The sequence below is a fragment of the Mirounga leonina genome, unplaced genomic scaffold, assembly GCF_011800145.1.
Source record: "Mirounga leonina isolate KUSES-001 unplaced genomic scaffold, KU_Mleo_1.0 Mir_173, whole genome shotgun sequence".
NCBI classification, from domain to species: Eukaryota; Metazoa; Chordata; class Mammalia; order Carnivora; family Phocidae; genus Mirounga; species Mirounga leonina.
In genome coordinates this window covers 77,782,500-77,805,806 of record NW_023270447.1, presented here as the reverse complement: position 1 = coordinate 77,805,806, position 23,307 = coordinate 77,782,500, and the positions used below count along the sequence as shown (strand labels likewise).

The window sequence follows — 23,307 nt, the reverse complement described above, 5'->3', positions numbered from 1 at the left end:
TTTGTATACTTGGGAGCCTGTGAGATTCCTAGGAGGCCCCGCACTGCACCCCTTCCCTGTTTTGTATACTTAGGAGTTTGGTATTTTGGTTCAAATGCTGTCTTGAAAACCCAGAAGTCTGCATCCTGGGTTTGACCCTGCCATTATCTAGGTACATGACTTGGCAGGTCACTTAATTTCTATCCGTTTTTTCATCTGTAAAATGACAGGCCTGAATTACATAGTCTCTAAGGATAATTTTAGTTGCAGAATTCCCTGATTTTTATTATCCTTCTGATCAAGAATCATTTCACGTATGTTTGGTATTGATAAATACTTTTAAAAAGTTGTCATTAGTGATGTGTGGCAGAGTGGCTGAAGGGAGGCAGAGTGACAGGTGACAGAAGTGCATGGGAGGGGGAAGGGGGTGAGGAATGGGGAAAGAAAGGGAGTGAGGACTCAATCTGGTAATAGCCAGGGAGAAGTTAGAGGGTGGCTAAGTTTGAAGTGAGCTGGGAGCTTCAGTGGATGAAGCTCCTTGCAGGAGGGGTAGTTCTGATCTGATAGATGCTCAGAGCACTGAGTGGAAAGCCTGTGGGCAGGGGCAACAGGAGGGCACTGCTTGCATTTGAGAGAGACTGAAAAGTCAGCACATGGTCAGTGCTACTAAATACCTGCACAAGGTTACCTCAGAGACAAAGCTGAGTCCAACTTTTTCAAAAGAGAGACTGGAGCCGTAGAAGAGTCCAGGTGATAGAAGGGACACGACAGAACGCCTTGTGGTGCCTGCGTAGTGTACATTGATGCTCAGACTCTACCTGCCCGGGTGAAGACAGATGCACCAAGTTTCCACCGAATGTTGGTAGCATACACTCTCTTCTGATGATACTTGACCTTGCTGCTTGAATTTTTTCACACGTAATTGTAAAGAGTAGGCCTATTTCACTAATAAATGAACTAATAAACTCACTTTCTCATTTATACTTCTTCTCTTATGAGTTTAGGCTGTGTTATCAAACCTCCAAAGTCCAATTAACTGTGGGACTTTTATAGGGTGGAGTGTTTGTATCTGCAAGGTTGACAACCAAACTAGACCTTTTGGTAAATTAAGTTCAAGCCACCAAGGGAAGTCTCTTGGCAGCCAGACAGCCAGCCTGTTCCAATGGCACTCTTTCCAGATACACATCTCCATCCATCTTTGAGCAGAGACCAGCAAATAAATAAGGTGTCTCAAATGCAGGTGCTCCTGTCAGGCCAGCCAGCAGCACATCTCTCTCTGTGGAGAGGGGTTGAGGAATGCTAACGCTGAGCCCAGAAATTCTGTCAAGACTAAAGTAGTAATTAAGAACAGGGAGCCAACAGATCTTCATTTGAACCGTGCTCAGACTTATTAACTGTATGGTCTTGGGCATAACCTGTTAGACATTAGTTTCCTCATCTGTACATTAGGGGTAATAATGGTATCTACCTCATAGGGATGTTAGGGAAATTAAATGGAAAAGTATGTGGACAGTGCTTAGCACAATGCTGGACATTATTACTGTCATGGAGCAGTTGATGACTTCGTCAAAGGCATTCAAGAGATTCAAACATATGAAAAAGAGCAGAGACCAGTGGATTGGGCAAAAAGGATGTTTTAATCACCTCTTATTCACCCTGTTGCTGAGGGAAGAATTCCTACCCTAGGATTATGGGGATGGCTGAACACACAACAGTGGACACTGGCAGGTGGGACTGACCGCAGCTTTTATTAGTCACATATACTCACAACCCCAGAAGAGGACATAGTCTGCTGCTCAGGGCCACATGGGGTTGCCCTCAGGAGCAGAGTGAACAATCAGGGGCTGTGGGAGGCAGGCTTTGTAGTATCAAAAGGGTGAGGTGCCTCCTGGTTTCTGCCCGGGGATGTGATTGGCTTGCTAGAATAATCTTGGGGGCTGATAAGGAACTGAAACCCACTACTCACAGATAAACAGGAACTGGACCTTAGTCACTTTGATAAGGAGGATTGTTTGGCTCAGGGATCTTGTGTACTAGAGCAGAGTGGGTAATAGAATTTGTAGTTAGGTCATTTGAGGCCTTCCTGATTTCATCAGATGGAAGGCAGCACATAATATTGAGCCTTGATTTTAGATTTTGTGCCACAAAAGAGAATGCAGGCCTTGAAATGCTATTCAATACAGCTGTCGGGGAAACTGGGTAGAAGGCTATGGAAGATAAGTAGAGGTGTCTGATTCTGGGCAAGACATGGCATAATGGCTGGAAAGGAAATACCACGGTAGTTCATATATAGTGTCATAAGCAGAGATCTCTTCATTGTTTTCGGTTCAGCATACATTCATCCTAGGCCCTTCCAAGGCTTAACCAGGTTCAGTTGACCATGTTAGATCAGGAGCAGTTGACCTCTAGTTACTTTGGCAGCAGCCAGGGAAGCCAGACCAGCCCTGAAGACCAGATTGCTGAAATGCATTCTATAGGAGTTGGGGTTGGTGCTAGGCCGTAGAGCTATTTGCCTCAGACATGGTTATTGGAGTCCTCCATATTTTGTAGGTTTTATTCCCAGAGCTATTATGGAGTTTGTTTTTCTGACTGGAGCCAAAAGCAGATGCAGAAGGAAAGGATCTGAAGATGACTTGAGATTTTTTAGAGGTGAAGAGTTGCTTAAGACATGTTATGAAAAAAGTGATTGGAGGGGCACCTGGGTGGCTCGTTAAGCGTCTGCCTTCCACTCAGGTCATGATCCCAGGGTTCTGGGATCGAGCCCCACATCAGGCTCCCTGCTTATCCCTCTCCCACTCCCCCTGCTTATATTCCCTCTCTTGCTGGCTCTCCCTCTGTCAAATAAATAAAATCTTAAAAAAAAGAAAAAGAAAAAAATGATTGGAGAACAGGCAGTGTTGTATAGTGCTTTGTTCCTCAGAGAGGGTTCCTGGACTGACAGTATCCATATCACCTGGAGCTTATTAGAAATGCAGAATTCAGGCCCCACGCCAGAACTTCTGGATCAGATTCTTTTTTTGACAGGATCCCAGGTAAGAACCTTTTAGTGGATAGAAGGGCAAGAGCTTTAGGTCAGGCAAACTGGATTAAGATCTCAGTTCCTCTACTAATTTGCTGTATGATCTTGGGCCTCTTCCTTAACGTTTCCACTATTAGGATTTATTGTAAATTGGGTTTACCTATCTTGCTGGATTGTTAGTATTAAAGGAGGTAACATAAAAAGTGCTTAGAAACATAGTAAGGTAGCTCTTATTAGTAGTTATTTGATAAATAATATCTTTATATAATTTGACAGAATATGAAAAGAAAGAGCAGGATATCATTAGGGCTAACTCTGTCACGAGACATGAGTTGATAATTGAGAAAAATATCCTGAGCTGATGGGGCAGTGGATGTGGTTGGCTCACTAACAATTTTCCCTCAGTGTGAGACCGTAAGTGTACTTGTTAAATAACCAAGAGTTGACAGCTATACTTCTTAATGGCCGCTGAACTCTTGGAAGGGAAAATTATCTGCGGAAGTGGTAGCTAAGTCTTGGCATCCAGCAAGCCCTTCACATTATAGAGGACAGAACCATGGCTTGAGAATTGAGACCTGGGCTCACTTCTGCCCCTTGGTAACTCATAACCCTTAACCATGCATTTAACATCTCTGAGCCTTAGTCTTCATCTATAAAATGAAGATTAATGGGATGAGGTGTAAATCCCGGTACACAAGCAAGGGATTATCATCTCCATATCATCCTTACTTGGTGTCTACCATATCATCCTTACTTGGTGTCTACCATATTGCTCACTAGACAGCATCCAAAATCCCAGAGGTGAATTTTATACTTGATGCCACCAGCCACTTGAGAATCTTCACTCCTGGGGTTCTTTGGAGTTGTTCAGGTTACCTGGATTTCCCAGTGACCAGAATGTACCTTAGGAAAATACATAGGTCATTCAGGTATTGCTATAAATCTCAAGGACTGGAACCGTAGGAGACTAGACTTTGGAATGGAATGAGAATGATGGTGGTAATACTGTCAGAAACAACAATGACAATACATATGACAGGTTACTACCACGAATCCAGGAGTGCCAAATACGGAAACCTCCATCCCTTACACTACATGTTACTGCCTTTCAGGCCCTCCGTGTAAGAGACAAGACCAAATGACAACTGCTTTTAAACTTGAGAAATCTGGGCCTGCTAAAAGCTGCAGTCACCTTTTCTGACCTCACCCATCCACCTTGTATTCTCAGAAATAATTGCTAGTAGTTCTCTTTTAACTTAGCTGATTCCTTAGATACCTTACATTTTAAATCATCTTTTTGTGTGTAGCAAATGCCCCATTTCTTGTCTCTGAATGTGTGATCTTTGCTCTAATTATGTTGAGAGTGCCTGTTATTTCACCTGACTCTGGTTGTTTGTGAGATACTAAATAGCCATGGGGTTAAAGCTGACTCGGATCAAAGAGCAACTCAGCCTCTCAGGACCTCAGTTTCCTCGCTTAGAAAGGGAAGAGATTGGACTAAGGTCATTTGGTCATGCGACAAGAGTACGTGATAGATAAAGTAATGAACTTCTGTTTGCTGAAAGCAATGAATAGGGCTCTCCAAGGTCTCTTCCAGCTCTCTGGTTCCAGCAGAGCCAGGCATCAAGGTAGAAGTAAAGATTTTATTCAGGAGAAAGGGATTATCAGCAGCAACAGAAAAAAAAAAACTTTAAGCAGATAAGGTTGCATTGAGCCATACCGTAAGAGAGATGTCTCAGACCATGAGATAGATGTGAGCAAAGGAGAGTGCAGAATTGTTAGGGCAACCAGAATCGAGGACCCTTGATTATGTAATAGAATGGCTTTTCTCTCTTGGATGTTGGAACACACAAATCTAGGAAGAGGTGGGCCCAACTTCTCCATGGAACTCCATAATACAGGATGTCTAAGGCAACAACCTGTATAGACAACATAATAGAGGCGACCTGTTCTTCCTTTCCATTGCTAGTCACATGAGTCCAGCCCTCATGTCACTGGGAAAGCTCTGCTTTAATTGTGCTATTCCTATTTCAGAAGCTCCTCCCTCAAAACAGGTGGAAGTTCCTCTGCTTATTTTCTGGCCTCCCTAACCTAAGTAGCCTTGTGCTCCACCCTTTCTCTTCCGTGAGTGGTTTTGGAGACCCACCCTAGCCAGCCCAGTGTCCATAATAATGATGGCAGCTAGTTACGGATGTCCTTCCAGAGCTGGGTGCACATACATGATCCTGGACACATACATGATTTCCAGCACCCAGGCCAGGTGTGCCTCTTCTGGAACGGAGTTCATGGCTCTTCCTCTGTCTGGAGTTCTTTACCTTTCACCCTGGCCTGTTGGAGTTGTACCTCACTTGCGTTTACCAGCTGTAGCTCTTGCCTTTTCCTTGCCACTCATGGGGATCAGTCTGTTTGTTTGTTGTTGTTTTTCTCTTCCTTTCCTTCTTGTCTCTTACGGATTGAGTCCTTTTAAGAGATCTGTTTTCAATCATTCTAGCATTGGATCAACTTTATTACCAATTCCCTGTGGACAAAGATCTTGTTTTATATGCATTTGAATCCCTCACAGCACTTAGCAATGTGCTGAGTAAATAATAGGCAAATGACCCATAATTAGGAATAGGACGACATGTATATATAGTATAGTAATTGGGGAATGGGAGGTCCAGTTCCTGAGGTACAGAAAAGAGCCTCCTACTCTCCAGTAGTGACAACAAAGGCCTTTGTTTGAGTGCTTTGCTAAGGACATCACCAGCACTTGTGGATTTCAGAACATCTATTTTATTTAATTAAGCAGTGCATATCGAGAGTAAGTCTTCAGTGTTGTATTCCTCCTTGTTCATCAAAGGGATTGCATGTTTCCTACGAACTATGACTTAATTCTCACTTCTGCTTTTTCTGGTTTTTGTCTTGCCTCTTTTTAACTTAAAGAATTCTTAAACTTTCAAATCCTTTTTGGAAGTAGACAATAAAAATTTTAATAAATAATAAATAAATCAATAAATATTCTTTGTGCTCCTTTTAGAAAGCTGGCCTAGTTTCCACTTTGTGTTGAATTCCCATTGGTGTTTTGGGTCATTATGCAGCACTTGGTTCAGCCAATTAAGTTTTTTCTTTCTAAGTATCTTTATTCTGTATCAGTATAGTCTTTTCTTGAGGCTTTAATATTGTTCCTTTGAGGAACATCCATCTTTGTGGTGCTCTTTTGTTGCTTAAGTGTTCTTCCCTTGGGACCTTTGGCAGTTTTCCCAAGGCTAGCAATTTCAGTAAGTGCTTATTAATAACATAATTTAGGTTGCCTCTATACAAGAACCTACAGGACTTAGAGATTCCAACATGCAGTGTTCTAACTCTGAAAGGTACACTTTCACAACATTATATCTAATGCTGTATTCTCTCTCCTCAGTTTAACTTCCCCAACAAAGGGAATTAGGGGAAACAGTAAAATATGTTAGAGGCTCTTACATTTTAGTTGTGAGATCAGCAAAGTATAGTTTAGCCTCTATAGTACATTTCACTAGCCCCCAAATCACCAGTGTATCCCTCATGATTATATATTAGATTTATTTAATAATAGTATTCTGTACCTGAAAGTGGTCTACGAAGATTATATAGTTTATTTACAGATAGATACTTGAGCTGTCAAGTCAGATGGCTAGTTTCAAAACAATTTAATGAGGATGATTCACAGTCTAGTAATAACAACTACCACATGTAGTAGTTTCTATGTGCTAGGCACGGCTTTAAGTGTAAACACGCCCACTCATTAATTCTCTTATAAGTAACATATAGCTGATTTTTTAAAAACCCAATCAGAGAACCTCTCTGCCTTTTAAAGATTTATTTATTTGGGAGAGAGAGAAAGAACGTACGCATGTGTGAGACTTGAACACAAAGCCTAATGCTGGGCTCGATCCATGATCATGACTGAGATCATGAGACCTGAGCTGAAACCAAGAGTCGGACACTTAACTGACTGTGCCACCCAGAGGCCCCATCTCTCTGCCTTTTAACAAGAAAGTTCAATTTGTTTATTGTGATTAAGAATACATTTGGACTTATTTCTGCCATCTTCAATTGTTTTCTATTTAATGCGATTTTCTTTTGCCTTTCTTTTTTCCTTTTCTCACTTGCTGTTGGATTAATCACATTTTCTTTATTTTCTTTTGTACCCCCCGTTTGCAAATATTTATCTTTCTATTCTCCTACATCCTTACCTGTTAATATACATACTTCATTTAGGCTAAAGGCTAAAGTCAGTCATTGTTTTTGTCATCCTCTTGACTCTTGGAACACCCTGACTCTGGTCTCTCATCTTCCATGTTGTTGTTGATTGTTAATTTCAGAGAGGCATTGGATTTCTACGAACACAGAACTTTAGAGCCTGGCTGCCTGAGTTTGGACCCCAGCTCTGCCACACATTAGTGTAAACCCTAGGTAAGTTATGTAACCTTTTTGTGTGACAGTTTTTTTAATCTGTAAAATGTGGATAATAAGAGTACCTACTCCATAGAGTTGTTGAAAGGATTAAATGAATTAATATATGCAAAGCATTTAGAACAGTGCTTGGCACATAGTAAGCTTTCAGTAAGTGCTAGCACTATGGTTGTCATTATTCTGTTTTGTTTTTAACCTCTCCTTCCAGTACCTATTTTTAAACAGTCAGTGCATTTTCAGTATACCAACACATTTCTTAATTTTTTATTGAGATATAATGAGCTTAGATGTTATGTTTGAAGAGTTTTGACAAATATCTATTCTTTAAACACCACCCAGAATAAGATGTAGAACATTTCCATTCCCCAGAAAGTTCTTTTGTGTCTCGTTCCATTCAGTCCCTTCCCTACACCATCCCAACAACCTCCACACTACTATCTGATTTTTATCACCGTTAATTAGTTGTACCTGTATTTCTGTTTCCTATAAGTTGAGTCATATATGTGTACTTTATGCCTGGCTTCTTTGACTTAACATAATAGTTTAATGGTTTATCCATGTTGTTGCATTTACTAGCAGTTTATTCTATGTTATAAGAAACCTCCACGTAGTTCTCCTACGTAGTTGTACCGTTTTATTTTACACTTCTGCTAGCAGTGTATGAGAGTTCTAGTCATTCCACATCCTCACCAGCATTGATGTTATCAGTCTTTCTGATTTTACCTTTTCCAGTGGATTTGTTTAGCAGTTTCTTTGCTTGCCACTTGCTATTTCTTCTTATGTTCTATCCTTTTTTGTTTTTTTCCTGGTTTAGTTTCCTTCTTAAAGTAATTCTTCCAGTTATGGTCTGTGTCTGTTTGTTTGGAGATAATTTTATTTCAATCTGGATATTGATACTTGATTGTTATTTTCCTTAATATTCAAAAACTGTTATTGCATTTTCCTCTGGCATCTATTGTTATTTATTTATTTATTTTTCACATTAACATTCTTAGTTTATTAATCCTCGCATGAAAAATCTGCACAACCACCACAGATAAAGCCACTGCAGCATCTTTACTCCTTCTTTTTGCCAGCACCAACATTGGCTTTTGCAGTCCCCCTGACTTTCTTCATTCTGTTCTTGGCGTTCCTTTCGCTTTTTTCTTGATGTCTTCTTCTTCTCATACAGGCCATGTCTTGCAAGTCTGTGTTTGGGTTCATTTTTCTTTGCATAATCCAAGGAATCATAAATCATGCCAAAGCCAGTTGTCTTGCCACCACCAAAATGGATTCTGAATCCAAACACAAATATGACATCTGGTGTGGTCTTGTACATTTTGGCTAGTTTTTCCTGAATTTCTGTCTTAGGTACTGTTGCCTTTCTGGGGTGAAGAACATCAATGACCATCTGTTTCCGCTGAAGTAGTCAGTTAATCATGAACTTCCTGGTCCGGATAGTTACTGTGTCATTTATGATGGCGGCCAACCCTCTTGTTATTTAAATCGAAAGTCTATATCAGCCTAGTTGTCATTCTTTTGTAAGTAATGTCTTTTCTCTTGGTTTCCTTACAAATTCTTTTTCTCCATGTTGTTAATATTTTGAAGTTTTCTTCTGAAGACTCGTGTTTGTCTTTAATTCTAGAATATTCTCAGAAATTATCTTCAAATTGTTTCTCCTGTACTTTTTCCATTATTTCCTCTGGAACACCTTCTCATTCTGTCTTCTGTGTCCTTTAACTTCCCTTTCATATTTCTGTTTTTATAAACTCTGCTACCTTCTGAGTAATTTTCCCAGACTTCTCTTCTTAATCACTAATTTTTTCTTCAGCTGTGTCTAGTTTATTTAATTTATCAATGTGTGAATGCCAGTGACTTAATTTTTTTTTTTTTAAGATTTTATTTATTTATTCATGAGAGAGAGAGAGAGAGAGAGGTAGAGGCAGAGGGAGAAGCAGGCTCCCCGTGGAGCAGGGAGCCCGATGCGGGACTCGATCCCAGGACCCTGGGATCATGACCTGAGCTGAAGGCAGACGCTTAACCGACTGAGCCACCCAGGCGTCCCTTGTGACTTAATTTTTTATAACCAAAAGTTCTTTTTCACATCTGACTATCCTTTTCCCATATTATCTTGTTCTTTGATTTTGACTTCCTTCATTTTGCCTATTTATTAAAATGAAATATAATTAATTTATAGCATTTTTCATAGTGTTCTATTGTTTTTATGGTTTTCAATCCTTGGGGCTGCTATTTGTGCTGATTCCTGCATTTAGTGACTTTCCTTCTGGTGATTCTCATCTCCTCATGTGGCTTTTTAGTTTTACTTTTTGCCTCTTGGGGGTGGTGCAGTGAGCCCCCTCATCCATGACACTCTAGCATTTCTCTGTCTGAGCAAGGCTCCCCTTGTTTGATTTTATTTTTTATTTTTCTTTCTCACCTCCAACACCCTCATTCCCCTCCCACACTGTAGGCACCTACTCTAATGTATTTGATAAAATGTCTTTGGCTACATATGTGGCCTTATCAAATATATGGTATTGTTCTGATTATATGTTTTTAACTTATATAAATGCTATTATGCCCTAGATCTCATTGTGGTTGTTATTTTTTCACTCAATACTGGGTTTCTATCCATGTTTCTGTCTTAGTAGCTAGTTGTTGCTTCTTTCTAATGCACTGTTTTCCATAGTATACCTCCTGTACATTTACTTAATTCTTTTAGTGATGGACATCTAAATTGCCTCTGATCTTCCTGCTACCAAAAACAATGCCCCAGTGATCTTTCTGGCCTTGCTTCCTTATGGACCCATGTAAGAATTTTTCTAGGATATGTATGGAGGAATATGATTACTGGGTCACAAGGCATATATATACAGAAAATTTCACTAAATATTAGCAGAATGTTTTTCAGAACAGCTATACAATTTATATACCCACCAAGTTCTACCATGTGTTAACTGTGAGATCTTGGAGAAACTACTCAACCTCTCTGGGCCTTAGTCTCTTCATCATAAAAGGGGATAATTACAGCATTTGCCCCATCAGGTTGTTGAGAGGGCAAAATGAGTTAATATGTGTAAAGCATATTCCTGAATATAATAAACACTTCCTGAATACAATAATCATTAGATAAATGCTAGCTGCTATTACTACTGTTATTTTTTTTAAGATTTTATTTATTTGAGAGAGAGCACAAGCAGAGTAGAGGGAGAGGGGGAGAAGCAGATTCCCCACTGAACAGGGAGCCCGATACAGGCTCGATTGGGATCATGACCTTAGCCAAAGGCAGACACTTAACTGACTGAGCCACCCAGGTGCCCCTATTACTGCTATTTTAACAACTACTATTACTGCTTGTTGATTAATTAGAAGTAAGCTTTTCCTTCTCTGAATTGCCTGGTTACATCATTTGCTCCTTTTCCCCCCTTGGATTTCAATTTTTTTCTCTAGATTTGCAGGAATTTCTTATATCTTCTAGGTATTAATTCCGTGTTGCCTTTGTGCAATATTATCTCCTGAATTTACCCTTTGTCCATTGTCTGTTAATCATGTCTTTGATAGAAACCTTCATTATCACTGCAGATTCATCATCCCCTCCCCCCCTTTTTTTTTTGGCATTTGGGGCATTAAGAAGTTTCCCTACCCTTGCTTCAAAGTTACCTTCTGACATTTTCTACTGTTAGCCTTTATAGATTTACCTTGCACTTTTGTGTCTTCCTCATATGGTATGTAAGAGTGAGCTCTGTTCTGTGTTTTTCTTCTTCACTGTGTGTGTCTCTGTGCCTTGGGTTGTGAAAGTACTCTGGTTTTTTTCTGTTGCATGTCAAAGACCAGTTTTTATGTTAATTTCTCAGCTCAGGATCCCTGTATGATACAAATTTACATACCCACACTTGCCTCTGTATGGCATAGGCCTGCATTTTAGATTTCTTATGGGTGCTTTTTCCTCTTCTTAAGGCCTATATAATTAATAACTTTTATTGCTGCTTCCGAGCCAGTGAGCAGAGATTTTCTCAGACTGCATATCAAGGAAGGATAGGTATTTGAGCCTCTGGGCTTTGTGCAAGGGTCTCAGCTTCAACTCGCCCACCTTCTACCTGCCTGAAGCTGTATTTCTAGTCTCCATGTGAGGATTAATGCTTTCTCCTCCAAGCTCCGGGCCTATATTGGTGTTTGAAACCCCTGTGGGCCACCATGGTCTCAACACCCACTTAATGTTCCAGTTTTGATTTTGATGTCTCTTTCATTTTAGGTGCCTGAGGGTTTCTTCTTTTTTTTTTTTTTTAAAGCTTGACTATATATTTTAAAGGCATTTTAAAAGTGTTTTATCCAGCATTTCTGTATGAAGTGGGAGAAAAGGTCCGTTTACATCAGCTTGGCGTGCCGTTTTGCCAAAAGTTTGCTCTTCAATTAGTTATTCCTATTAATCTTAGTAAAATTTCAACTTCTAACATTGCCAGCTTACATTCATTAAGTAGCCCTTGATCACCCTTGAAAGTTTTCTGCCTTACCTATCTCCATTCTCCCTTTATCGCAAGTTTATGACCATGTTTTTAATATCTGTGTATTGATAAGCCACATAATTCAGTTCACTTTTTTTGAACCTTGCTCAGTTGCTTATTCTGCTACAGTTATTCTATTATTTTCCCATCTAATTTTTCTTAAAGATTTTATTTATTTCAGAGAGAGAGAGAGGGAGTACACGAAAGCATGAGCCAGGGGAGGGACAGAGGGAGAAGCAGACTCCCTCTGAGCAGGGAGCTTAGCTCGATGTGGGGCTCGATGCAGGGCTTGATGCAGGGCTTGATGCAGGGCTTGCTGTGGGCTGGATCCCAGGACGCTGGGATCATGACCTGAGCCAAAGCCAGCCACTTAACTGAGTGAGCCACTCAGGCACCCCCCCCCCCCCATCTAACTTATTTATTAACAAAAGTATGAAATAGTTCTGACCACAAGGTTCTGTAGTGAATGCTCAAAATACCTACCTCTGGATCATTGCTAGATCTTTTTTTTTTTTTTTTTTTCCAATCTGATGAAAGCTGTAGATAAATTCCCCAGAAAAATGACCAAAAAACATCTTAAGTAAGTTCGTCCTGAAAATAGAATCCCAATCACTTGTTTCATATTAATAAGAATATTTTAAAAGATCTAATATATGTCCAGGTAAGTGTTTTAATTTATTGAATTCATAAGGCCTATGGTTTCTCTTAGGGGAAAAAATCACATTCTACTGATATAATTCATTCTTTAGAAAAACTTTAGTGTCTGTTTAATAGTTTATACTTTTTGTTATTTGCAAGTTGAATTCTTGTTCTGATTTTTTCCTCAGTTATTAAAATAAGTTAATTTACAAATTTTAAGAATTATCTTCTTTTTAAAAAAGATAGTCCCTACTTTTGCCTGTTTTAAATCTTACAGAATCTTGTTTGTTTGTTTGTTTTGTTTTCCACCAGTACCAGGAGATAGGAATTCCAGTCCTGCCCCTTCCGCTGCTACTAGTAGAGCAAGTTGGGTAGCTCCTAGGCTGCAGTTTATTTGTTTTTAAAAAATATGCATTTTTATAATACAGGTATCAAGACAAATTGTACTCAAACAGTAGGGCTAGATGTTCTTAAATATATTCTGAGTAAACTAAAAATATTATATAAATTCATAAATGTTCCATAATATTAAATATCATGGTATAGATAGGGTTTGGGGTGATTAGAACTGAAAACTTTACATTCATTTTATGAAGTCTCTTAAATAAGTGAACTTTATTTTTTAGAGCAGTTTTAGGTTTACAGCAAAATTGGAAGTACAGAGTACAGTAGAGGGTTCCCCACACCCACACAGCCTCCCCCACTATCCCACAACGCAGTTTGTTACAATCAGTGAACCTACATTGACATATCATTATCACTCAAAGTCCACTGTTTTCAGTGGGTACACTTTTGGCATTGTGCATTCTATGAATTTTGATAAATGTGTAATACAGGAATCCACCATTGTGGTATCATAAAGAATAATTGCACTGCCCTAAAAATCCTCTGTTCCTCGCCTATTTATCCCTGCCTTCCTTCAGCCAGTGACAACCACTGATCTTTTGACTGTCTCCTTCGTTTTGCCTTTTCTAGAATGTCATATAGTTGAATTCATTCAGTATATAGCCTTTTCAGATTGGCTTCTTTCACTGAGCAATATGCATTTACCTTTCTTCCATGTCGTTCTATGGCTTGTTAGCTCATTTCTTTTTAGTGTAGAATAATATTCTGTTATCTGGATGTACCACAGTTTATCTACTACCCATTTACCTACTAAAAGACATTTAGATTGCTTCCAAGTTTGGGCAATTATTAGTAGAGCTGCTATAAATATCTGTGTGCATGTTTTTGTGTAGACAGTTCATTTGGGTAAATATCAAGAGCACAATTGTTGGAGCATATGGTAAGGATATGTTTAGTTTTATAAGCTGCTAATCTACCTTCCAAAGCAGCTGTACCATTTTGCATTCCCATTAGCAATAAATAGGAGTTCCTGTTACTATAAATCCTCACTGCATTTGGTATTGTCAGTGTTGTGGATTTTGGCCATCGTAATAGTTTGCTTTAATTTACAATTCTCTTATGACATATGTTGAACATTTTTTATACTTGTTTTTTATACTTGCTATCTGTGTCTCTTGGTGAGATGTCTGTTAAGGTTTGGTACATTTTTGAATCAGGTTGTTTCCTTATTGTTGAGTTTTAAGGGTTCTTTGTATATTTTGGATAGTAGTCCTTTAATAGAGGTGTCTTTTGCAAATATTTTATCCTAGTCTGTGGCTTGTTTTCTCATTTTGTTGACATTACCTTTCACAGAAAAACGTTTTTTAAAATTTTAATGAAATCTAGCTTATCGGTTATTTCGTTTAGGGATCATACCTTTGGTGTAGTATCTAAAAAGTCATCACTGTACTCAAGTTCATTTCCGTTTTCTCCTATGTTATTTTCTAGGAGTTTTATAATTTTACATTTCACATTTAGGTCTGTGATCCATTTTGAGTTAAATTTGTGAAGGTTTGGAGGTCTGTGTCTAGATTCATTTTTTTACACGTGGATGTCCAGTTGTTCCAGCACCATTTGTTGAAATACTATCTTTGCTGCATTGTACTCTTTGCTTCTTTTTCAAAGATTAGTTGACTATTTTTGTGAGCTAATTTATCTGTTCTTTCACCAATACCACATTGTCTTGGTTACTATAGCTTTGTAGTAAATCTTAAAGTTGAATAGTGTCAGTCCTCCAACTTTGTTACTCTCCTTCAGTACTGAGTTGGCTAATCTGCCTCTCCATATATACTTTAGAAACAGTTTGTCAGTATCCACAAAATAACTTGCTGGGATTTTGATTAGGATTGTGTTGAATCTAGTCAAGTCGGGAAAAGTTGAAATTTTGATAGTACTGAGTCTTCCTGTCCATGAACGTGGAACATCTCACCATTTACTTAGTTGTTTTTTTTTTTTTTTTTGATATCTCTCGTCAGAGTTTTGTAGTTTTTCTCATATAACTCTTGTACTTATTTTATTGGACTTATCCATAATTATTTTTTATATTTCATTTTTAGGTGCTAATTAAATACTAATTTTTAAAAGATTTATTTATTTATTAGAGAGAGAGTGTGCACGCAAGCGTGAGAATGTGATGGGGATGGGTAGAGGGAGAGAAAAATCTTAAGCAGACTTCACACTCAGCACAGAGCCCAATGTGGGGCTCAGTCTCATGACCCTGAGATCATGACCTAGCTGAAACCAAGAGTTGGATGCTTAACTGTGCCACCCAGGCTCCCCTTAAATGGTGATGTTTTAACTTCAAGTTCCAGTTCATTGCTGATATATAGGAAAGTGATTAATGTTTGTATATTTACCTTGTACCCTGCAGTCTTGCTGTAATTGCTTATTAGGGTTTTTTTGTTGTTGATTCTTTTGGATTTTCTACATAGACAAACATATCATCTGTGAACAAAGACTGTCTTATTCCTTTCTTCCTAACCTATATTCCTTTTATTTCCTTTTCTTGTTTCATTAATTAGCTAGAACTTCCAGTATAATGTTGCAAAGCAGTGGTGAGAGGGAACATCCTTACCTTATTACTGATTTTAGCAAGAAAGCTTCAAGTTTCTCTCTATTAACTATAACATTAACTTGGTTTTTTTGTAGATGTTCTTCATCAAATGGAAGAAGTTTCTCTCTATTCCTAGTTTGCTGAGAGTTTTTTTTTTTTTTTTTTTAAAGGTTCTCTGAGCACCTTTTATGTAGTTTGAATTCTAGGTTGGTTGGGCTTTTTTTTTTTTTTCCTTCTCAACACTTCAATTATTTTATTCTATTCTCTTCCTACTTGCATGGTTTCTGAGGAGAAATCAGACGTGATTCTTATCTTTGCTCCTCTACAGGTAAAGTGGGGTTTTTTTTCCTCTTTTTCTGAGATTTTTTTTTTAAGCTTTCATTTTTTTGTAGTTTGAATATGATACGCCTAAGTGTAAGCAAATGAATAGAGAAAGATATATCATGATAATACTAATCAAAAGAAAACAGGGGTAGCTATATTAATTTCAGACAGAACAGACTTCAAAATAAGCAAAGTTATCAGGGATAAAGAGGGGCATTATATAATCAAAAAGGGGTCAATACTTCAAGAAAACATAATCTCTCATGTGCATATGCCTAACAACAGAGTATCAAAACAAGGAAGGCAAACTGAAAGAGCTGTAAAGAGAATTAGGTGAATCTACTATTATAGTTGGAGACTTTAAACATCCCTTTATCAGAAATGGACAGACCTAGCAGGCAGAACACCAATAAGAACATAGTGGAAGTCAACAGCACTATCAGTCAACTGGATATAATGGGTATCTATAGACTACTTCATCTAACAGCAGCAGATTACACATTCTTCTCAAGATCCCATGGAACAGTACCAAGATAGACCAATTCTGGACCAAAAAATACCCTTAACAAATTAAAAAAAAAAAAAAGAAACCATACAATCTCTGCTCTCAGCCAAAAATGGAATTAAATTCAAAATCAATGACAGGGTGCCTGGGTGGCTCAGTAGGTTGAGCGTCTGTCTGACTTCGGCTCAGGTCATAATCTCAGGATCCTGGCATTGAGCCCTGTGTCATGCTCCCCACTCAGCAAGGAACCTGCTTATCCCTCTCCCTCTGCTCCTACCCCTGCTCATGCTCTCACTCTCAAGTAAATAAAATCTTGGATATTCTGTTCTGATTATATCCTCAAATTCAGAGATTCTTTCCTCAGCTTTTCTCAGTCTACTAATGAGCACATCAAAGGCATTCTTAATTTGTTGTTTTTGACTTACACCATTTCTTTTTCATTTTTTTAATTTACATCTCTCTTCCGTTGTTCATCTGTTCTTGCATGTTGTCTGCTTTTTTCCATTAATGCCTTTAGCATTACAGTTTTTAAAAATTCCTGGTCTGATCATTTCTGACGTATCTGACTGTGGTTCTGATACTTGTTCAGTCTCTTCAGACTGTGTTTTTGCCTTTTAGTGTGTCTCATATTTTTTTCTTGAAAGGTAGACATAAAGTACTGGGTAAAAGGAATTGTGGTAAATAAGCGTATAGTGATGGGATGGTAAGATGTAGGGGAGGAAGTGTTTTATAGACCGATGATTAGGTCTCAGTCTCTTGGTGAGCCTGTGCCCCAGGGCTATGAACTTCACCAATGTTTTTCAGTTCATCCCCTCCTGCAGGGTATTTCTCTTCCCCCAGTTAGGTTGGAATCTGGTAAAATAGTTTCTCCTGAAGCTAGGCCTTGTTAAGAACAGAGTGCTCTGGCATATTTCAAAATGGTTAGTTCTCCCCTGCTCCTTCCAGAAGCAGGAGGGAATTTTTCGCCTGTATTCACCCCTTAGAGCTCCTAGAGGTAAAACTCAAAAGTTATGACTTGGTCCCTCTGGAGTTTTTAACTCAGACTTGTCCACCCTGAGCCTCCAGCAATTTGTCAATTTCAGTTTTTGTTTTCCTTTTCTGGTACCAGTTCCCGTGGATGTATCTGTTGGTGGGTTTCTGCTCTGAGAAGTTATGATTCTCTCTATCTGCCTTTTTCTCCAGTTTGGGGGACAGCAGTTTTGCCCTGTGACCTCAGTTCTCTGACAGATCTAAGAAGAGTTGTTGATCTTTCCATTTGTTTAGCTTTTTACCGTTGTCAGGATGGAATGGTGACTTCTAAGCTTCTTACGGGCCAGACCAGAAGCCAGAACTTGGAAATAGTTTTATTTATTTATTTTTTTTAAAGATTTTATTTATTTATTTGAAAGAGAGCACACAATCATGAGTGGGGGAAGGAGCAGAGGGACAAGCAGATTCAGTGCTGAGCACGGAGCCAGACGTGGGCTCCATCCCATGACCCTAGCCAAAATCAAGAGTTGGATGCTGAACCAACTGAGCTGCCCAGGCACCCCTATTTTTATTTTTATCTTTCAGCTTCAAATGTGGGAAAGTGAAATAGTGGTGGAAGGGAAAGGGGATCACCCACAATCTTGCTAACAAAGAAGGCAGCCAGTGTTATTTTGACGTTTGGCTTTCCACCCTTTTGTCAGTGTATTTTCTTTTCTTTCTTTTTTTTTTTTTATTTTATTTTCTTTATACAAGTGAGATTATAGGATTTGGCTATCATCATAAGATCCTCAAACCCAAAACTGAACCACATGTCTTCTTCCCAAGACTGTTTTCTTATGTTATCTGGATCATCTCAGCATCCACTCCCACTCAACCAGACCAGGACCTGGGAGCGGTCTCTCTCTTCCCTCACATCTACTCAGACTTTAAATCATGACAGTTACATGTTCTAAATATTTTTGGCTGTCTCTTTCTCTCTCTTCTCTTGCCCCTTCTGTGGGTCAAAGTCCTTATTGATTTATCTCTGAACTCCTGCAATAATAGAGCCTGTCTCTAGCATTATCCCCCTCAATTCTGTGCAGATGTCACTTAAGTGATCCATTTAAGATGCATCTTTGACCATGTGACTTCCCTGCTTAAAGCCTTTCAAACCCTTCAGTGGCTCCTCGTTGCCTTTCGGATAAATCCAAGCTCCTAAGCATGGCCCGTGTATCTCTCTGTGGCCACAACCCCTGCCTGCCAGATTTAGCTCCTGATACTCCCTGTCCCCTGCTTATGTTCCAGGATCACTGAATTCCTTCCAGTACCCCCTGCACCCCTTCCCTCCCACTACTGGAGATGTTTTCTTGTCTGTGTGCCTCATGCAGGCTCCCTGCCCAGAGCGCCTGTTGTCTCACTCCCTTCACCTCACCAGGGCCTACTCATTTATTCAGGCAGCTCAGCTCCTCCTCCAGACCTTACTCTGACGGCTCCACACCCCTTTTCCCTAAGCTGGGTTTCTGGGTACAAATCTCTGCCATTATATCTCCTTCCATTCATTGATTCATTACACCAGCTAATCAACAACATTTGTGTGAGGCAGAATTTTAAGCACTGGGATATAGCAGATGATTTTTAAAAGTTCCTTCCCTAACGGAGCTTACATTCCAGTGAAGGGAGATACATGATAATAAGTAAAAATATATGTTAGTAGGTGATAATGCTGTGATGATAGATAGAGTAAGAGGGATGGAATGTTCTGAGGTTGGAGAGGAGGCTGGTATTTAAAGGGCATGGTCAGGGGAGCCCTCAGTAATGATGTGGCCTTAGAGCAGAGACCTGCTGGAAGGGAGAGTGAGCCATGCACACATGTGGAGACACCTGTAGATGAACATCTACAGACTGTTCCATGATCGGTAAGGAAGGCAGTGTGCTTAGGGCCGAATGGGTAAGCGGGGGGGGGGTAGTAGAAGGTGGCATAGAGAGTTAATGCCAGCCAGCTTATGAGGGCAGTGTAGGCCATTAGAAGAACTTTGGCTTTTTGCATTTACTCTGAGACCAGAAGCCAGGGAGGCTTCTATGCAAAGAAGGGACAAGCTCTGGCTGCATGCCAAAAAGAGCCCTCTAACTCCTGGATTGAGGTAGGGTGGCGTAGGGGTGGGGCTAGAAAGGGGCAGGGGTGTGGAGACCAGTTAGAGGAGACTGCTGCAATAGGCCAGATCCAAAGTGATGGAGGCTTAGACTGACGAGCGCAGAGGCAGCAGGAAATGATTGGGTTTGGGGTATATTTTGAAGGTAGAGCCAACAGGATTTATAAAGGATTGGATTAGGAGTATAAGAAAAACCCTGGAGTCAAGGATGACTTCTAGAAAGACAAAATTGCTGTGGAGTAGGAAGATGGCAGGAGAGTTTTGGATATAAGTTTAAGCCACCCATCAGGCCTCTGATCGGAGACGCTGAACGGGTAGCAGGAGGTGTGCATCTGGACTCCAGAGGAGAGGCCCGAGCTCAGGATGTCAGCCTGCAAGCTGTCAGCATTCGTTGACATTTCAAAGGTGTGGAATCGGATGAGACCGAAGACGAAAGGGGAGATGACTGAGTCCTGGAGCATTCCAAACTGTAAAGGCCAACATGATGCAGAGGACCCAGCAAAGGATGCTGGGAAGGCGTGGCTCGGGAGGTGACGGGAGAACCAGAGAGAGCAGGAGCGAGCGAAACGTGTTTGAAGCGGGAGGGAGTGACGACCTGTGTGCGTGTTGCAGATAAGTCAAATGAGATGAGGACATTGTGTTGCAGATCTGTTTATATAGTTGCCTCCTTCCATTGGCTGAGAATTCACTGGAAGCAGGAACGCATCCAGCAGTTTATTATCTACAGCCCTGAAGTGGGTGATACACAAACGCCATTTAACGGCTCCTTTGCCTCAGGCTGGTTGTCTCAGTACCTCTAAGCTTCAGTCTCATCTGTAAAATGGGGAAGGTATGGTATCTTTTCCATTGAGTCATCATGAGGATCCAGTGAGACTGTCCAGATGAAGCACGAAGCATAATCCCTTTCATAGCATTACGCCCGTGACCGCTCTCGTCAGCGTTATTAATCTAGCGTCCCTGGCGCAGCGCCCCTCCTGTTGAGCAACACTGGGCGAACGCATGTGTGAGTTGACTGTTTGTTTGAATATTTCATTCAAGGTCTTTCCCTGTGTGCTTGTGATATATTAATATAGCACTTTTGGGGTTTCCCTAGGAGACAGCACTGATCCTCACAGAGTGGGTTCTGGAAGAAGAGAGGGCGAGAAGTCCTCGGGGGCAGAGCGGAGGTGATGGAGCTCCCCAACTACAGCCGGCAGCTGCTGCAGCAGCTCTACACTCTGTGCAAGGAGCAGCAGTTCTGTGACTGCACCATTTCCATCGGTGCCATTTACTTCAGGGCCCACAAGCTCGTCCTGGCTGCGGCCAGCCTCCTGTTCAAAACCCTGCTGGACAACACAGACACCATCTCCATCGATGCGTCTGTGGTGAGCCCCGAGGAGTTTGCCCTCTTGTTAGAAATGATGTACACTGGCAAACTACCCGTGGGCAAGCACAACTTCTCCAAAATCATCTCTCTGGCCGACAGCCTCCAGATGTTTGATGTGGCCGTCAGTTGTAAAAATCTTCTGACCAGCCTCATGAACTGCTCTGTTCAGGGTCAGGTGGTAAGGGATGTCTCCGTACCATCCTCAGAGGCATTCAGGAAGGAACCAGAGAAGCCTGAAGTAGAAATCCTTGCCTCTGAGGGCGCTGCAGAGTCTCGTCCTTCCCTGGAGGCTTCTGCCCCTCTAGGGGGCCCTGTGAAAGCCGAGACTGAGGACGCACGAGAGATGAGTATGGGGCCTTCCAGTGCCCAGGAGATGCAGGGGAACATAGATACCCCAGTGGAGACTCCTCGTCCATCTGAAGTTTGTTCCCCCTCTCCTGCTGTACAAGCCTTTAGAGAGGCAAAGGGGGCAAGCACAGAGCCAGGTAATCTTCATTTAATAGTTCTTTTATAATCTGTCCTTCTATTGTCAATTACTACGTCCAGTGATCTTTATGAATTTTTTTTGTTTCAATGATAAATTTACTAAAATCCACTGCTAGATAGGAAACCAAAATCCAGTCCAATCCAACACAGAATCCAAAGCAAAACTCCCACTGGGGTATTCTTCTTTTTTTTTTTTTAAGATTTTATTTTTTTTAAGTCATCTCTGTACCCAACATGGAGCTCAAACCCATAACCCGGAGATCACAAGTTGCATGCTCCCCCAGCTGAGCCAGCCAAGCACCCCAAGGGGGCATTCTTCTTTTTTTAAAGTGTCTGTGTTTTTGAGTGATGGAAGGCTGAGGATGAGCTACAGAGCAGAAAAGCAATACTAAAATAACAATGTACCAGCGGTGTTTTTGTTTTGAGAAAGAGAGAAAGAAAAAGAGAGCGAGTGGGGAGGGGCAGAGTGAGATGGGGAGAGAGAATCCCAAGCAGGCTCCATGTCCAGTGCGGAGCCTGACTCAGGGCTTGGTCTCACGACCCTGAGATCACGACCTGAGCCGAAATCAAGAGTCGGATACTTAACCTACTGAGTCACCTAAGCACTCCCGATATACCAGTTTTGTTGCTTACCCATTATTCTAACCAGGATGAGGACGGCACAGAGGAGGAAGCTGGTAGGGACACTGTTTTCTGTTACCCACAACTGATGTGCTAGGTGTCAGTTATAAATGCAGCATACGACCTAAAGGTTGTCAGCTTAAACTTTTAAAAATCATCTCAAGTAATGAATCACTGATATTTTTTTTTATTTTGTTTTGTACTCAGAGTATGAGAGGAAACACCATCAGCTGAATTTTCTTCTAGAGAATGAAAGTGTCTTCTCTGATGCACTCTTGGTTACCCAGGATGTTTTAAAAAGACTAGAAGAATGTTCGGAAATTAAAGGTGCACAGGAGGAGGTAGGTACCATGAGTTTTATTTGTTTGTGGATGTAGTGTTCTCTGGATGCCAGACCAGCTTCCCATATGGGGCAGAACTATGAAAATGCAAAATACTCCAGGGTCTTAGTTTTTTCAAACTTCAATTTTTTTTTTAAAGATTTTATTTATTTATTTGTCAGAGAGAGAGAAAGAGAACACAAGCGGGGAGCGGCAGGCAGAGGGAGAAGCAGGCTCCCCGCCGAGCAAGGAGCCCGATGCAGGACTCGATCCCAGGACCCTGGGATCATGACCTGAGCCAAAGGCAGACACTTAACTGACTGAGCCACCCAGGCATCCCTCAAACTTTAATTTTTTTTTGACATTTATTTTCTAAAGGGCAGTCTTGCAAAAGTACTAGGCAAGATGCTTTCAAAACTAAGTTATATTCTGATCACCAGGCTTACAACCAGTTTTGATCCAGGATACTTAACTGATCATACCGTTTCCTCCTGATTAATCAGGATAAAATGAGGCAGAAAGTAGTCATGGATAACCCCAAATCAAGACTGAATGATAAAAACCAGAGCAGAACAATAAGAAATACTCAAAACAAGGTACGAAATGGACTTAATGTAAACCTTACATAGTAAATTGGCATCCAATGTTTAAGAATACAGTGGCCATTTTCTGACATAAAACCACTAACGGTGAACATTTATTGAATACTTACCTTGCTATGCTTGGCACACATGTTACCACATTTAATTCTCACAAAAATCACCAGGGTGGGTACTATTTTACTATTTTTTAGCCCCGTTTTACAGATGAGAAAAATGGTTTCAGGTATATAACTTGGCCAAGGCCGCAGAGCTTGTAGGACTGAGCAAGAATTCAAACTCAAGCATTCTGACTTTAGAGCGGTTCCCTTGCACACTGGGTTTTACTGCCAGTAGGGGAAAATGACACATGTATGTCATGTATGTCGAAGTGTTTAGGAACGGCCCAACAACGGCCCAGTGGTTATCAAGATCTTATTTCTTAAATAACTGGCCTTTTCTTTCTTTCAATATCTCAGTGAGACGCATCCCCACAGGTGGGCTTCCTCACTACCTGACTTC

At 40.5% G+C, this 23,307-nt stretch overlaps 1 protein-coding gene across 4 annotated transcripts in view; it reads left to right on the top strand.

The window, feature by feature from the left end:
• Positions 1 to 23,307, top strand: part of ZBTB40 (zinc finger and BTB domain containing 40) — a 74,199-nt gene that overhangs the window by 16,401 nt on the left and 34,491 nt on the right. For 2 of the 4 annotated variants that reach the window (XM_035019557.1, XM_035019554.1), the window contains exons 2-3: positions 20,508 to 21,265; positions 22,095 to 22,228. In XM_035019557.1, the coding sequence (XP_034875448.1) occupies positions 20,584 to 21,265; positions 22,095 to 22,228 (816 nt within the window). In that variant the 5' untranslated portion in view covers positions 20,508 to 20,583. Of the gene's footprint in view, positions 1 to 19,089; positions 20,418 to 20,446; positions 21,266 to 22,094; positions 22,229 to 23,307 lie in introns of those variants that run through there. The other 2 variants (XM_035019556.1, XM_035019555.1) reach the window with 2 other exon arrangements.